The sequence below is a fragment of the Huiozyma naganishii genome, chromosome 3, assembly GCF_000348985.1.
Source record: "Huiozyma naganishii CBS 8797 chromosome 3, complete genome".
Classification (NCBI taxonomy): Eukaryota; Fungi; Ascomycota; class Saccharomycetes; order Saccharomycetales; family Saccharomycetaceae; genus Huiozyma; species Huiozyma naganishii.
This window is the reverse complement of record NC_035924.1, coordinates 433,695-450,247: the sequence shown is the minus strand read 5'-3', so window position 1 is coordinate 450,247 and position 16,553 is coordinate 433,695. Positions and strand designations below refer to the sequence as shown.

At 40.0% G+C, this 16,553-nt stretch overlaps 9 protein-coding genes across 9 annotated transcripts; 4 read left to right on the top strand and 5 right to left on the bottom strand.

The window, feature by feature from the left end:
• Nucleotides 1–19: 19 nt before the first annotated feature.
• Nucleotides 20–2,497, bottom strand: SYP1 (Syp1p; the record flags this gene model as incomplete). The annotated part of the gene is made up of 1 exon (XM_022606938.1): nt 20–2,497. One exon carries the CDS (start codon nt 2,495–2,497, stop codon nt 20–22), a length of 2,478 nt encoding a protein of 825 aa, XP_022463584.1.
• A 380-nt stretch (nt 2,498–2,877) lies between these two features.
• KNAG0C02260 (uncharacterized protein) lies at nt 2,878–3,405 on the bottom strand (the record flags this gene model as incomplete). Its single annotated transcript, XM_022606937.1, has 1 exon — nt 2,878–3,405. The coding sequence occupies one exon, from the start codon at nt 3,403–3,405 to the stop codon at nt 2,878–2,880; it is 528 nt and encodes a 175-aa protein (XP_022463583.1).
• Nucleotides 3,406–3,608: 203 nt separating this feature from the next.
• SWE1 (tyrosine protein kinase SWE1) lies at nt 3,609–6,092 on the top strand (the record flags this gene model as incomplete). The annotated part of the gene is made up of 1 exon (XM_022606936.1): nt 3,609–6,092. One exon carries the CDS (start codon nt 3,609–3,611, stop codon nt 6,090–6,092), a length of 2,484 nt encoding a protein of 827 aa, XP_022463582.1.
• Nucleotides 6,093–7,634: 1,542 nt separating this feature from the next.
• RPS22A (40S ribosomal protein uS8) lies at nt 7,635–8,027 on the top strand (the record flags this gene model as incomplete). Its single annotated transcript, XM_022606935.1, has 1 exon — nt 7,635–8,027. One exon carries the CDS (start codon nt 7,635–7,637, stop codon nt 8,025–8,027), a length of 393 nt encoding a protein of 130 aa, XP_022463581.1.
• Nucleotides 8,028–8,314: 287 nt separating this feature from the next.
• Nucleotides 8,315–9,029, bottom strand: RPS14B (40S ribosomal protein uS11; the record flags this gene model as incomplete). The annotated part of the gene is made up of 2 exons (XM_022606934.1): nt 8,315–8,718; nt 9,020–9,029. 2 exons carry the CDS (start codon nt 9,027–9,029, stop codon nt 8,315–8,317), a joined length of 414 nt encoding a protein of 137 aa, XP_022463580.1.
• An 800-nt stretch (nt 9,030–9,829) lies between these two features.
• On the top strand, nt 9,830–10,534 carry SOP4 (Sop4p; the record flags this gene model as incomplete). The annotated part of the gene is made up of 1 exon (XM_022606933.1): nt 9,830–10,534. The coding sequence occupies one exon, from the start codon at nt 9,830–9,832 to the stop codon at nt 10,532–10,534; it is 705 nt and encodes a 234-aa protein (XP_022463579.1).
• Nucleotides 10,535–10,609: 75 nt separating this feature from the next.
• KNAG0C02210 (uncharacterized protein) lies at nt 10,610–11,770 on the bottom strand (the record flags this gene model as incomplete). Its single annotated transcript, XM_022606932.1, has 1 exon — nt 10,610–11,770. The coding sequence occupies one exon, from the start codon at nt 11,768–11,770 to the stop codon at nt 10,610–10,612; it is 1,161 nt and encodes a 386-aa protein (XP_022463578.1).
• Nucleotides 11,771–12,141: 371 nt separating this feature from the next.
• CDC6 (AAA family ATPase CDC6) lies at nt 12,142–13,737 on the bottom strand (the record flags this gene model as incomplete). The annotated part of the gene is made up of 1 exon (XM_022606931.1): nt 12,142–13,737. The coding sequence occupies one exon, from the start codon at nt 13,735–13,737 to the stop codon at nt 12,142–12,144; it is 1,596 nt and encodes a 531-aa protein (XP_022463577.1).
• A 943-nt stretch (nt 13,738–14,680) lies between these two features.
• Nucleotides 14,681–16,051, top strand: KNAG0C02190 (uncharacterized protein; the record flags this gene model as incomplete). Its single annotated transcript, XM_022606929.1, has 1 exon — nt 14,681–16,051. The coding sequence occupies one exon, from the start codon at nt 14,681–14,683 to the stop codon at nt 16,049–16,051; it is 1,371 nt and encodes a 456-aa protein (XP_022463576.1).
• Between the last annotated feature and the right edge of the window lie 502 nt (nt 16,052–16,553).

Sequence of the window (16,553 nt, the reverse complement as noted above, 5' to 3'; positions counted from 1 at the left end):
AAAGAAGTGTACAGAGAGATCATGCTAAACCAATATAATTCCCGGCAGCAAGCGTTGTGTTTGTATGAACCTTTTTCCAGTCACCACCAAATGGATTCTCCACGTCCAACTCTTGTGCTTCCAAAGAAATACCGCTCCCTACACTAATATTTTCACCCTCATGCTCGCGAATGCTATATTTTATTACAACACCCTTAGCAGATTCTTTGGCTAAACCGTCTGTTATAAATCTTGCAATCAACCTCTCGCCGCCTGATTCTCTTGTCAAAACAAGGGGCTGTGTAAATTTCCAAGTTATTCTCTTTCTCTCTTTGTTGAATGAACCTTGAGGTTTCGACAAAGCACTGTCCACATTGGCACCCTCGATGGAGGCAAAAACGACAAAGTCTTCCAATACTAACTGCTTCACCCTTTCAGGAACAAATGGGGCCATCTTTACAGTGAGGACTACACTCGACTGGTGTGGTTCGAACTTCCAGACAGGATGAACAACAACTGGCGCTAGAGGTTCGTTGACTGAATATTTGACTGCACCAAGGGTTCTGTTATCAATGAACTGTGGGTTCACTTTGAAACTCTCCTTTTCCACTTGTTCAACAAATGCATGATTCAGCATAATCTTATCGAACTTGACACCGTTATTAATTTTCATATTGATTCCCACTGGTACGGGATTGTTCATGGTGGTGTTTGGCACATAACTCAAAGCAATTTCACCAATTAACTGAGAGTCCCGTAGAACACCCTCCTTGAACGTCGCATTGATAACCTCCGCAACACTCGCATTTAACCCAATTGATGTACCGTTGGAAACCGAATGTTGGAACAAAGATTGGCCATTTAAGGATTGAGATGAGCCAGTTGCTTGAGGGTTTAGTTCTCTCAGTTCTCCGGTAACCTGACTCGACAGAGCAGATGGTGCATGTTGTAATTGGGGTACAGAACTAGTCGTAGATAACTGTCCAGGTGGAAGACGGTTGGAGACAGTGTGTTTCCTGGATGGCGGGATAGCAGGTGCCTGAATGTGTAGGGGCTTATTTCCCTCAACAGCATGTCCGAACTGGGGGTTTTCAGGAAGAGGAGCAACGGGCGATAATCCCTGGTTTAACTGAGGTTCATTCGCTAGAGGCGCCGGTCTTTGTTGTGGTTGCAACGGAGGCTGATTCAATGAGAAGCGGTTGGAAGGAGAGTTCCGTACTGGGGAAGCAGGAATAGAAGAACGCACTGCGAACTTTGGCTCGTCTTTAACTGGTTGAGATGGTTCATCTACCTCAGCAAATGGTGTCCCAGCAGTAGATGACGAGTTGTTTCTTTGCATGGAGTATGGTCTACTCGATGAGCGTGGTCTTGCATGATCACCTCCAAGATTATATTGGCTCGACGTGTTTCCTTGCGAGTGACGTGCTGAGTTAGAGGACGGCAATTCAGAAATTGAATCATTGGTAACACTCTGAGGTCTTTTGTTTTTATTCAAAAGTTTCTTACCGAAAATGGACCCCACTCTCGATTTTAGCCCATGAGAAGACTTTTTATCCTTCAGTGACATGTTATTTCCAGAGTCCGAAAACTCATTGTTCATCAGATCGTGATGTAGAACAGTGGAGGCAGATGTAAAACGACTACCGATTTGCGCAAACGTACTTTTCCTTTTATCATGAGAAGGCGAAGCATTATGGCGAGCAGTTTTCGTTTGGTTTGAGTAGTCATTATGTGTTTCAGCACGCTGATTGGTACCGTAATTGTCACTCAAAAGGAAATTTGAAGTGCTGGCATCACGGGCAAACCTTGAAATTTCATCCTTAGGATCGAATTCCAAAAACTTAGCCATTACATTTTCTGAGCTCTTCGTGTTGTTTAACAAGTAATCGCCAAATCCTGTTTGGAATGCTAATAGGCAATCCTTCAAAGTTTGTAACCGATTGTAATCCAAGGTCTCGAAAACTTCTACAAGGTATGGTACCTCTGATGCCCATTGGCTGTTTGCTTGTTCAAGTCTGTCCTGTTGGCCTTGATCTTTTGAGTACATGTCTATATCAGCAGCGATACGACTTAGCTTGGAATGTAACCTCTTACTTTCTGCCCAGTTGCGGTCAGTTTCCGTAGTCTCTTTTAAAGTTTTCACTATCTGATGCTCTAGTAATTTTTGAAACTGGGTAGAGGATTCCAAATCCGTTTTCAGCTCGCCAACAATAGTAGACCACAGGTCATTCAATTCACCTAGAGAATTGAATTTGAAGTTAGACATTTCCTCAGAGGTCAGAACCTGATTATCCAACATTTGCCTCTTCAAAATGGCGTCCAAGTCTCCGTTCTCAGCAATGATCTTCCTCAATTGTTGGGCATAGTGCTTCTTCAATTCAGCGACATCTCTAAATAGCGAATAGAAGTCTTTATTGACCAACTTTGCCTGGGATAATCTAATCCGAATCGCCTCAGTAGCCTCATAGGGTTGCTTTTCTGTTAGAATGGCAAAGTATTCCGTTCTTTCTTCCCTCATGATTTCCAAATTAGCACTCGTTTAAGCGCAGTTTTCAGTGTTTAATCTCAAGTAACTGCAGTATCGCACTCGTTTTGTATAGAGGATAATGACAAAAGGGGAGTGACACCACTACTATATAACAATTTCCAATTAGCAAACGTAATTGATACCGCTCTGTGCTGCCCTCTCGGGGAAAGTAACCTCAAAGTTTTAGAAAGGAGTAGCTTTTTCTCCTCGGTTCTATTTTTTTCCTTTCTGATGGCCGGATTTTCATCACTATTTACGTAATCCATTCTGAGTCGAGTTTAGAACTGTCTTCCACTGTGGGGGGAGTCGCAGTCTTGAAGACACCAAACGTAGAAGCGCCCTCAGTTTGGTATCACTAGTTTCCTAAAGTATCATTGGACAGATGGAAAACAAAAGAAGGTGCATTCACCGTCGTTTGTAATCGCCTTAACGATCTGCCGGATTCCGCAAGAACCGGCACGAGCCCGTATTGCAGACGCAACACGCATATTTCTACGAAGTTGCAAATCTATTGTGTACCCTTTTGTTGCCCTCCGCATGTACAATCGGACAGGGGGGGAATTCCTCGAAGTACTCAAGTTTGCAGTGTATGTTTTACGTCCTTTGCGATGTAATTGTGTATTACCTTTTAGAGAGTTTTTTTTCTGCATTTCGCGTTGCAATTCACGTCCTGCAGGTAAAAAACAGTGCAGCATTACAACAACAAAAACAACAACAAAAAAAATAGGACAATCACGCGTTCCGCGTCGCCAACAACCATTGTTATTGGTGAACACCAACACGAAAACCGAGTGTTTTTGAGTTTGAAAAGAATTTGGAAAGCTCTTGTGAAACCTGGAAGGAGTACCGGAACATCCAAGGACCGTTAACCGTCCACCCATTGAAACGAGCAAACTCATCTTCTTTTACTCACAACATCCAACCTTTTAGCTCTTTATGCCATTAACTTTCCATTCATAGATTAAGTTTATGCTTGCAGTTCTAGTTTGTTTCAACTTTCATTTAACTTAAAAATCCACAGCACCCTTCCACGTAGAAGATATTGACTTTCTGTGAATTGAAAAAAATCTTCTGTTATCCGAAGTTTGAGCGACCAGAGGTAATGAATTCCAATGACGCGTTCGACGGTCGGAATAGGTTCCCCGAAACAAACACAGATGATGACAGGAATATACATATGACCGACTCATTTCTATCGAGTAGCGAAATTTCAGGTAGTGACAACGAAGACGAACAAAACAATTCTCCAATAGAACGACATAGTTTAGTCGGCCGCGGACTTTCACCTTCAACTAATAACAATCTCACTTTTTTTCCTTACTCAAACCGAAAGCTAACGCGAAGTGCAAGAACTTTGAATCTATCTTTAAATTCGACAAAACAACCCATGAATGAGGATTGTGCTACAAATCCCAATCTAATACACATACATGAAGAAAATGACAATGTTGGCCTGTACATAAATCGCTGGTCCCCCTTTGAAGACAATAATCCCACTACGCCGACATTGAAACGTACTGCATCCAAATCCGAGTTATCACCATTTGTAAAGGACCCGGCCACGCTGAGGAAATGGAAATACAAATCGTCATCTAGTCTGAAAAAGGAATGGCCTAATTCCAACCAGGAAAATGATGTGGTTGATTCATTCAATGCGCCAGTAACCGCCTCTTCAATACCGAATCCGAACACAATACACACCAAGGCTCTACGATCCAAAATCTTGCAGAAACAAACCTCTGCACTATACCCCAAAAAATTAACGATACCAAATACCCCAGTTAAGAAGTACCCTCTAATGGAAAAACAAGTCAATACACACCGCCCGTTTCTAATGGAGAGACCAATGCTTTCCCCTGCGTTTCGTAACGGTGAAGATTTTACCAGTGACTCCAGTTTTGCGGAACCCAATAACTCTCAATCACCTTTCAACATAACGGTACCAAAGTTGCCGCTTTCAGAAACTGTAATAAACACCTCTCCACTGAGTCCATCGTTCCACCGAAATAATGATAAATTAATAGCCTCAAACGAATATGATGCTCACTCTCCACAACATGGACTGAACATTTTTAAAAAAATCAAAAAATCAAGAGACTCTGCTGTTCTTAAGAACATTGAACTGTCCAACAGTCTCCAGCAGTTCACTGACGACTTATATGGTACAGATAATGACAACAATGCACACAATAACAATGGTTCAACTACCAAGCTGGCTAATGATACTGATGATAAACGAAACTTTGATGATGACCGAATATCATACATCATGAAATTCCCTCCACCCTTAAAACTTTCCACAAAAAGGGCATCATTATCCCCGATCAGGACATTAGATAGTGATTCAGACCAATGTCTATCGACTCCAACAAGGATGAAAAACATCATGGGAACGAAACCAAGGCTGTCATATGAAGAAGGAAATACTGATGGTCAAAAAACTCATTTACCCTCTAGTAAAACCAATCGGAACATCAACGCCAAGGTTAATTACACACAGCCCCCCTTGAACCCCGATACTCATTTGTTCGAAAAGTTTAGTAACGTTCATGTCATTGGGGAAGGAGAGTTCTCTAGAGTATATCAGGCAACATTCCCAGAGACCAGCAAAAAATATGCCATAAAGTCGCTTACACCAAACCGTAAGAACCCCTTGAGCCGTATTCTTCAAGAAATAAAACTATTAGCCGAGATTCAAGATACGTCTCTGGACCAGGAAGGCAAGGAGTATGTTATCGAGTTTATAAGTTCATGGAAACACATGGATACTTTCTACCTAATGTGCGAGTATTACGAGAACGGAAACCTTGACAAATTTCTACAAGATCAAGTTGTTGCGAAGAATACAAGACTGGATGATTGGAGAATATGGAAAATCATGGTAGAACTTTGCTTAGCATTGCGGTTTATTCACGACTCTTGTCAAATCGTTCATCTTGATCTAAAACCTGCAAACATAATGTTAACGTTTGAGGGGAATTTGAAGCTTGGTGATTTTGGTATGGCGACACACTTACCACTGGAAGATTTAAGTTTTGAGAATGAAGGTGACAGGGAGTACATAGCACCCGAAATCATTTCAGACAGTATTTATGATTTCAGGGCTGATATTTTCTCTCTAGGACTCATCATGGTTGAGATTGCGGCAAATGTTGTACTCCCGGACAATGGTAATGCGTGGCATAAACTACGATCTGGAGATTTGTCTGATGCGGGTGGACTGAGCTCGAATGACATCCATTCCGAATCATTTTTCTCAGAGAGTACAAAAGTCGACACAAACTTTGAATTCAACGTGCATTCAGCAATGGGGGACAGCAGGAACTTAAGCTCACCAAATAATAGCCGAGCAGCCACATCTAGTTCTGAAAATAGAAACATACCTGCGTGGGTACCTAAGTTTTTGATTGACGGCAAATCATTAGAAAAAATAGTGAAACACATGATCGATCCTAATTATAACCGTAGACCTACCGCTAGTCAGATCCTAAACACCGAGGAATGTCGGTACGTGGAGCGAACGAGGAACGCTGGCGCAATTATCCAGGAGGACGATTTTGGGCCAAAACCAAAGTATTTTGAATAAAAAACTTTTCAAATAAAAAACTGGATGTCCTTTATTCATTACAGGTTAATGAAGACTTATCCATATCTGCACTCAAGCTACATCTTCCTTTCTCTCTTCCGCCAAAAGCCCTAAAAGATCGACTTTTAAATTTTTTTTGTTTTTCTTCCTATCTCATGACCACCAAAATAACTATATAAGAAACAAATAACGCCGAAAAATTGCATTCGATACACAATGTCCTTCACGACTGGCCAGGGCGCCATGGCAAGCTAGGCCCCTGGTTAGTGATATTAAATATAATTTTCCATTTTTAGACGAGAACGTCTTTCTGTAAAATTATCACATTAACATATAATGATGAGCTCTAATAACACCATTAATGCTAGATAGTATCTGAAAGTTCAACTTACTGATTTCAGTGTTTTTTACAATAAAATAATCTCTGATATATGTTAATGCCACACACCTGCTGCTGCATGCTGTGCTGTTCCAATCGCCTTTGTTAAAAATGATAAGACCTAAAAACTTGACAACCTGCTTTTATTACAAAATGCCATGAATAATTATGTATACGGGTATTTATATATTTGAAACGAGTAGAACAGCACCTGTGTTCGTAAAGTTTCTAATATTCCCTCTTAGATGTTCATCTTGGTTCTTCTCCAGTTTCTTCTCTTGGCATTATAACGAACGGTGTTGTTAGTTCTTAATCTGACCCATTGCGGCAATGGTCTGTTTTGCTTCTTGGCCTTAGCCAATCTTTGCTTGATCTTGAAGGATTTTTGAGCCTAAAGGAATGGAAGTAAAATTGTCCATGTTAGTATTCCAGTCACATTTACATTAATATCAAGAAGTTGCTAACCTATCGCTTGGAAAAGCATCAGATGGTACCTATCCTGTATCAATCATTCGGTAGTATGGTTCCCGCCGTAAAACAATAGCATCTCTTAAAAAAATATCAGTGGTCCCTTCATCCAGGATCACTAAAAAAGTGGGCAAAGCAATCCACATCAGTTGTTAAACCAAACTTCTAGTTAATTATTCCTGTTGGTAGGGTACATACCGCCATATCAATTTATCTTGATTACTTCTTTATCGCCTTGAAGAGAGAGAAAGTTCTGGTGAACACTTTTAAGCTTAAAACGGAAAAATACCAAGAATTTCAATAAAAAACTTGTGACTGCTTAAATTTTCATTTTTAACAAACATCCATACATATCATACTAACATTTTCTTGAAAAACAAAATGATTCTTTAAGAAATTTAAAAATACTATTCAGCCCAAATACAGAAAGAAGCTCTAGACAGGAGGTCCGCCCGGAGAATAGCTTTTCAGCCAAGACTATCTTTGATCCTCCACCCAGCTAGGCGGGTCGTTTTCCGTGTTAGACGCAAATACAGCCGGTTGGAATTCTTGCCGAAACTGTAAACCTACTATCAACTCTGGAAACGTTCGGTATCTTAATACTGGTGAAGTATATGGCACCTTTTCTATTATAGTATTAGGCTTAGGTTTGGTTTCGAGCCTTCAAAAAGACATAACACTACAGACCAACCACAATGACCAGAACCTCTGTTTTAGCTGATGCTTTGAACGCTATCAACACCGCCGAAAAGACCGGTAAGCGTCAAGTTTTGATTAGACCATCTTCCAAGGTCATCATCAAGTTTTTGCAAGTTATGCAAAAGCACGGTTACATTGGTGAATTCGAATACATTGATGACCACAGATCCGGTAAGATTGTTGTCCAATTGACCGGTAGATTGAACAAGTGTGGTGTTATCTCTCCAAGATTCAACGTTAAGATTGGTGAAATCGAAAAGTGGACTGACAACTTGTTGCCAGCCAGACAATTCGGTTACATTATCTTGACCACCTCTGCTGGTATCATGGACCACGAAGAAGCCAGAAGAAAGCACGTTTCTGGTAAGATTCTAGGTTTCGTTTACTAAGCTGTTTTTGACCATCACATCTACATATAAATTTGTATTTCTAGACCTCGTTTTAGTAAATTAATAACCTCATCATTATCACTAATGAAAAATAGTCACGCCTTTTGTATTCATGACAATATCATGAACATTAGTAGCATAAAGATTGACATCAATAAATCAACTACTATTGGCAGAGCCTTATGACAAAAAATAATTAAATGCTAATTAATATTTTGAGTTTTATAGATAAGTAAACAAGACTAACAGATACAGTAGATATACATATGTAATATATTCGGAGTAAATCATAGTCTTCTACCTCTTCTACCACCCTTCTTTCTGGTGGAGTCAGATGGGACTGGGGTAACATCTTCGATACGGCCAATTCTCAAACCGGATCTAGCCAAAGCTCTCAAAGCAGCTTGACCACCTGGACCTGGGGTCTTGGTTCTGGTACCACCAGTAGCTCTGATTTTGACGTGGACGGCGGTAATACCGACTTCCTTACATCTGGCAGCGACATCCTGGGCAGCCAACATAGCGGCGTATGGAGAGGATTCATCTCTGTCAGCCTTGACCTTCATACCACCAGTAACTCTGGAAATGGTTTCCTTACCAGACAAGTCGGTAACATGAACGAAGGTATCGTTGAAAGAAGCAAAGATTCTAGCAACACCAAAGACTTGGGAGTTGTCACGAGACTGAACAACTGTAAAAATAAGTGGTTAACAAAATCGTTATAGATTTTGCATACAAAAATTTGTTAGTATTTGTGTCACTTCCATTTGGTTAATGCTATTCCATCATTATCAGTAGATAATTTGTTATGTCCGAATGATGAAGAATAAATCTGCTCTAGTGTTTCCGCAAAAGTAACACAACTCTTACCTTTACAACTGAACATCGCTCATCGGCATCTTCGACAATGCAAAAAATGAACAAATCTAAACTTCTCAAACGTCCAAAAGAATAACTAATTGGTTTTAACAGGACATCACCCCTTTACATACCGCTAGCCATTCTGTTTTTGTTTGGTTTCCTGTAAAGTCTGAATTTGAATATACCAACTGTTTCCAAGTTTGTGAGAAATATCTTTACGGTTCAGTGAAATATACTATTTTCCGTAGCTTCGAGGAGAAAGTTTGCGTGCTGAAAATATCTATTTCCGAAAGAAGAAAGAATACGTTCAAAAAAAAATAATTAAATAACATATGGAAAAATATATCTGTGACTGCTATTTTGTATGTATGGGTGTTTCAAGACGGACCGTGTACTCATACTCACTCGTACTTCAGATATTTTTATGGCTACTAATACAAAATGTCAAGCGTTGAACACTATTAAGATGTTTGACCCGTCTGGAGCAACAGAGAGTTGAAAATGTTCCCATGTTGCTTAAAGAGTCCGTTACTGCCAAGAATACGAAATTCCTGGCAGTAACATGATCTCGAACTGGGTTGTAGAGAAGATATTGTCTAGGTGTTTTAAATTGTCATGACCTAAGTACACAAGGTACACAAACCATAACGGCACAATTCCACTACAATAATACCCGTTCTTATAAAATGTAAATGTAATGGAGTCTTTCCCAAAAGATTCGCCAAAACTTACAAGAGGAGAAACAACGTTTTTCACAGACGTCCAAAAAGTCTCTTTTATATATCTGTAGAGGGGTTACCCAGCATCAAGCAGCGTACATTTTCTTTCCATATAGTGAAAATATCCTGCATTATTGAAGAGGGCACACTTGCTCTCTAGGTCTACCCGTAGAGAAACGCATCGAATCGAAACTTCTTCGTACATAACAAGCTCAATTTGACATGCTATTGCCTGTACTCCTCTGGTTTCAACTTTACATTGGAACAGCTATTGCTGCTTCGATCAAGGGCCGGTTAGATGTCGGGATTGCTGATATATCAAACTATAAGGTAACGAGAACATATTTTAAGATACAGCAATTTGGGGAGTTCGATTCTGAAATTCCTTACCATGCGGTAAGCCACGTGAAAAACATTGATGGCGATTTTGAATTCACAAATTTGCCCTTGAACAGTGGCGTTAATGCAACTACAAGATATGTTATCTCCCCTGTTTCGAAAGATTTCAACTTAAAACCCAACAGGGTTCTTCTCGAATTCACCAACATGGAGAATGGGACCGTATCAACAAAGGCATATCAGAATTATTTCGGTCGTGAATATTATCCCAGCCCAAATACAACACATCCGGAGCCACTGGAACCCTGCGAAGTCGACCCGTATATTAGATTCACGTACATCAAAAAGGCTCCCGTGAGACAATATTTGCAACTAAGGAACGACGGGATTTTCCAAACAGGATTTATTGCTAACATTATACACTCTCCCTGGAAACTTGCATTGGTGTTTATTGTTTTAGGTATAATGCTTTTCCCCATGTACGTTGAAAACTTCGACCCAGAGACCGTTAAAGCAATGAAGGAGGAAGCTCAAAGAAAAACGAAGGAAAAATACCAAATCAAGGAACAAGGTAAAGTAGAACATTAGAGCAGGCTGCGAAACGCCAGAACATAACATAATAAAAAAATCATTACTACATGTATATCAATTATCTACATTACTTTAGTCGGGACGTAATTTAGTTTTCTTCCTGTCACTACTACATTTTTCATATAAGAATAGTCCTAATGTATTCATCAGTAACCCAAATACTTGAAAAAATGTGATTGGGCGACCAACAAACAACCAACTGACAGAGATAATCGCTATTCTCTTCATCAGGTTTGCAATCGAGTATGTCAAAGTAGAAACCTCGCCGAGCAGATGATATGCGATCATAGCCTGGAGGAAATGCAAGGTACCGTTTAACAGATACAATTTCCAAGGGAAGACTTGAATTAGGGGCGACGGTTTCCCTCGCATCAGATATCCCCAGACAATTGGGAACTCTAGAGTCATAAACCAGCCAAAGGATAATAAAAAGCCGACGGACGAGATGTAAATCATCAGAGTCATCTTATCATACTTGATCTTCCCAATTTCTTCTCCCCTTGGCTTTAATTCAGAATAAATGGGCAATGGCGAATCTTCTCTCTCGGGCTCGTTTTTCAACTTGGTCACTTTGCTTTTGAAAGTAAATACCTTCTTCCCGTATATGTTTTGTCCAACAAATATGAACATAGAAATAATCGCACAAAGAACACCCCATGAGGAGTAATTAGAAGACTTTCCTTTACTTTCGTAGTGTTTACTGTCCTCAGCAACTATAATCCAAACACCAGACACCAAACACGATAAGCTGAAACACAGGATAATATCGAACCTTAATGTTTCAATCCTAAGTATTTTTTGAATCAAGAGAATGAAAACAGGAGATACAGTTTTGATGCTGGCCACTGTAGAGACAGGGACTAACGACGTTGCTGTGTGACCAAAATATTTCCCAACAAATTGAAATACACCTAGCGGTAATACGGTCTGGACGATATGCGCCGATGGTCTTGTTATAACCGATGCTCCCCGTCGCGTTGTTATCTGCTTACAGGAATACTCCGGGAAAGTTCCAGCAGGAAACATATCGTAGAAGTACGGATATGAATAAGCCAAACAGCATGAGGCGGCAGCCAGTAATGCTGTGTATATGAATTGGAACTCTCCGAGGAAGAGAGGCAATGCACTGACCGTCAATATTTGTTTGGTCACCTGTGAGCCCAATGACGAGATAATATACCAAATAAGGCACAATATCACGATATGCAGATATGGACGCAGCCGAGTCAACATTTTAGGTAGCGCTTTAAATTTTTAAATTGGATGACTGGGGCATTCAGCTAAGATCTCTGCAATTGCAACTTAAGGTTGTTACAGAAATGTCTTGACATATCGAACCGAAAAAAAAAATACAACAAATATTTTTCACAACCTTCAAAGTTGCGAAATAAAAGATCTCAGGCGAGATACTTCAAAAAAAATTGTCATCATCACCTAAATATATTTGACGCGTTCTGAGACTCTTTAAGAAAGGTTGCATTTAAATGCGAATATGGTTTTGATTGTATGAATATTACATGGTCTATAAAAATTATGGTAGTAGAAATGTGAATCACTTCTCTAACTACATGATGCAACAGAAGCGGCTGTATATATAGCGCGTGTTACAGGAATCTTTTTAAAATCTCCATCTTTCCAACTTCTTCTTCAAATTCTTTTTCATCAATGTTCGTCTTGATCATCTTTACCACTTGCTTGGTCTTCCCCGGTACCTTACCTTGGGATACTGTCACCACCCCGCACGTTTCTAAGGCGTTCGATATCTCGTAGAACTCATTACGCTTCAATGGTTTCAGAGCGTCTCTTTTGGCCACAAATTTACAGTAGTAATCATATGCATCATCTATCGAACAGTAACTTTGAAAAACATCCGTGTTCTCTCGATGTACCAATGTGCACAAGATAATTTTTTGTTGCAAGTTCAACTTGTTGATGATAGATTTCGTAGAAGCGGAACTAGTGATTTGGGCAAACACTTTTGCCACATGTGGCATCCCGACTCTAATGGGTTGGAACTGTTCTGTTTGCTCCATTTTCATTTTTTTCACTGATTCAAGTTCAACAATCTCTATGCTTGACCTCAACACGTCAAATACCTTTCTTACATCACCTGTGTTACCAGAACATTTTTTTGCGGCAAATTTGATGGCAATTGGGTTGAAAACGGATTTTGCCTCATCTAGCAGACTCAAACGATGCATCACGATTTGGAACATCTCCTCCGCACTGTATGGGTCGAAAAGAATTGTCTTTGGCAGCAGGTCCTGTCTCAAATTCAAGCGGGTAAGGAACCTCTCCTTCAGATCTAAACTGTTAGCAATCCCAATCATCAGGAAATTAACAGTAGGTAACCGCGCTAATAAGAACAATTCAAAGATAATCTTGGTGACTTGCGTATCTGCGGTGCCTCCCCCCAAAAGTTTGTCCAACTCATCCAACACCACTATGAAAGTTGTTTGAGGTGAATGAGTCTCCATAAACTCTTGAAGATCTGCCACGGTTTTTACCGAGGTGTTATGATCCAGGTTGGTATTCGCATTACTGCAAAAAGAGTCAAATATCTTATGGAAGATAACACTGGGATGACTCAAAGCAATACAATTTATCGTTGTTATAGCTACATTTTCTACTCTTCCATTCGACAGCTGGAAGTACGATTGATTTTTCAAACTAGGGTTCAAACGATTAACTTTGAACTCTTTACACTTGTTTTTAAACGAGGGTAGAACAACGGGTAAAAAACAGTTTTTTATTACTGAGTCTACCTGTGCTGTCTTTCCAGTCCCTGGTGGCCCAGTGATGTAGAGTGAGCTACTAGTGTGAGCTGAAACGTTGCTATCAATAAATTTCACAATATCGTCGTATTGCGCCCTCCTTGTAGGAAGACACCCAGACTCTTCTTCGGCAAATATACCGGCCGATCTTTGCAAAAGGGCTTTTGTTTTGGAGTATACAGAATCTTTACCGAATACTAGTTTTTGAGGAGACGGAGCCACTGAATTTAGCTCCTTCCTTGGGGTTATCGGTAACTGAGGAACTTGAACACGTTTTTTGGTGGGCGATTCCAAAGATAAACTAGAAGTGTCTTCGGCAAACAGCCTCCGCTTCTTCAGCGCCGAAATTGGAGGTGTGAGGAGTCCATTTGCACTGGCACTATCGCGCTTTATTTGCTTGTGAGGGGTAGAGGGTGGAGATGACATCTGCGTGGAGCGATTGTCGTTTCCTCGTTTGACATATCCCGAGTTATTGTCATGGACTGGATTTATATTTTTGTGGGCAGAGCTCCGGGGTCTCAAAACTCTTTCTGACGGTAGGATCATAATTGTAAGATCTCTTGAATCAATATGCGGACTTTTGGTTTACCAAGTGTCAGAGTTCAAAGGCTTACAGGTAACAGTACCACCTGAGCTTTAGCACATACACACACACACACATATATATATATATACCTATTCATCGCCATCCAGAGACGGGAGAACACCATCGCGCAACAGCTTTTACTTTCCACGTAATTTCACCAAACGCGTTTCCCGAAAGAGACCGCTAATAGCAATACCTGATTAGGAAAAGATATTGGTGCACCAGCCATGCAATTTCCGTAAAGGGTAATTTCTACTTCAGGAATTGCCTGATACGAGAGTCACAGCGCAGCACAGCAGGACTCAGGTCTTACGTGTACCCATTGGATTGATGAGGTTGTCAGTTGATTAGCCACTCGGAAAAGTAGGAAGGATGCGTTAGATGCCGGTGTCATGAAAGTACTAAAGCAAACTTTCTGTTTTTTGTTGTAGTTTATCCCCCTCAAGTGTATATGTTGCATTTACAGCACCAAGTTTAAACTGGGTATATATATTCGGGAGATGATCTTGAGAGACCCTGTTATAAAAAGTCTGACAGAAAGGACGCGTTACCGCCGCGATTTGATAACTGAGTCCGAGTTGTGGGAACCTGCCATCAATTTGCTTATCACTGAATACGAATAAAATACAATTTGTGAATCCACTTTAAGCCCTACTATATAACACTTATACAGCATTCTCACATCCACCGATAGCACTCAGTATAGACAACTGCGTGGCTAAAGGGTTGCAGATTGTGATATCTTTGCGATAAGGGTGTTACCTCCACCTTTTTCAAGGATCAATGTCCGCAGGCTCCCAAAGGAGGCCACAAAAGGCGCATTACAGGTTCCAAAGAAATACATGCTATTGTAATCCAAGGTGTTATGATTGTAACAGCAGTGAGATATACAATGGCGTACAACGACACATAAATTCATGGGATAAAAGCGCCCCAAATTCACCGAATAAATCGACCTGCAGAAATAAGGGAACCTATTCCAATGGACCGACTAGTCAGTCTTTTACGCCATCTCAATTCCACTCTACCCAATTGAAAGAATTAAGCAGATATCATTCTAATTGCCTACTTGAACATTCTAGATTTTTGCATAAGGGTAGTCACAAAGGGAGATCCAACATGTCTTTCTATTACTCTGAAAATCCGACACTTTTATCCAGACCAGATTATAACAGAACGAGGGTTCCATATCTATTACAAGACGATAAATGCTATAATAAAAAGTTTAACAAGTTCAAAAGAAATGAGAATTGCCCTCCCCATGTAAAATCAACAGCTCACAAATTGTTGCAGATGAAAAGAAATCACGAACGTTCGTCAAAGCGACAACTCAACGCGCCATCAAGCCTGATATACTCGGTAAAAGAAACAAAAAGTCAACGTGAGTTAGATACTACCAATTTCTTACCCCGTGAATTGAACAGTACGGAAGACACGTGTAGCAAACATACTTCCAATGTTAGTATTGCATCATCATCCTCATCATCATCAGAAGCACATTTACTTAGCATAACCGATGATTATATTTTAGATGTGCAGCCTCACACACACATTGATGATCGGAACGCTACATCTTTGAAAACAAATTACGAATATGTTAGTGATCCATCATTACTGAGAACTAACATTAAAAAGTTATTGGCTGCACCTCGTATTGTTGGTTTTGAAGCGACCTGTTTCCCACCAACAACTTGTATTTTTCCACTTGGAAGAGTTGAAACAAAACTGATGGAATTGAAGGCCATGATGAAAACCAATCAAGTTGTCCGACCAAAGTACCCACGTAAAAAAACAATAAAACGCTTAAAGGATTATCCATTCTTCAAGTGCAACGCTCGTGGAACGACTCGCCAAAACGATGTTTTAAAGGTAAGCATGATTCTAAAACTATTGCAAAAGGACTTTCTCGTCAAGCTTCAACAAAGAGAAAAAGAAACAGAGGGAGCGCGATCAAAATGGTTTCAAATGTGTGAGAGAAATGATAAAATAAGCGAGAAGATCCGGCATCGTATTTACAAACCCCGAGCGGCTATATTGCGTGATACTAAAATAAACAACTCGAGGTCTTTGCCTTCTCCGACAAAAATCTCTCGCGCAGACTACGTGGATGATGCAGAACTGGAAGATGTGCTATTAGAAATAGACCCTCTTTAAAGATATAATATGATGGCTGCAAACATCCCATGTATGCTTCCAAACACGATCAAACGAAATAGAATTGCTCTTAAATATGTTTGCAAGTTGGTGACCGATAAAAATACCTGGTCCGCTCGAATAATTTTAGACACTAGATACTTTTTCACCTAAAGAACACAATTCATTTGTCGCTGCATATTTGATATCCCCCAAAAAATTTGGTAAAATTTCAACTTTGATGGGGGGAATGAGGAGTGCTGAAGATTGTATTCTCCATTATTACCGTACCAAAAGCATTGTTGACTACAAGAAACTTATTAAAGACCAAAATATCAAACGAGCCCAAAGAAAAAAATGTCAGGAACTTAATGACCAAACAGCAGGACGAGAATACAAAGAGTAAAACAACATGGAAGTATCATTTGAATAGAATTGCTGTAAAATATACTGGTGAAATTTAAAGTTATAAAGTATGAAAAGGGTCTGAAATCTTGGTAGCTCAAATCAACTCATCTCCGTC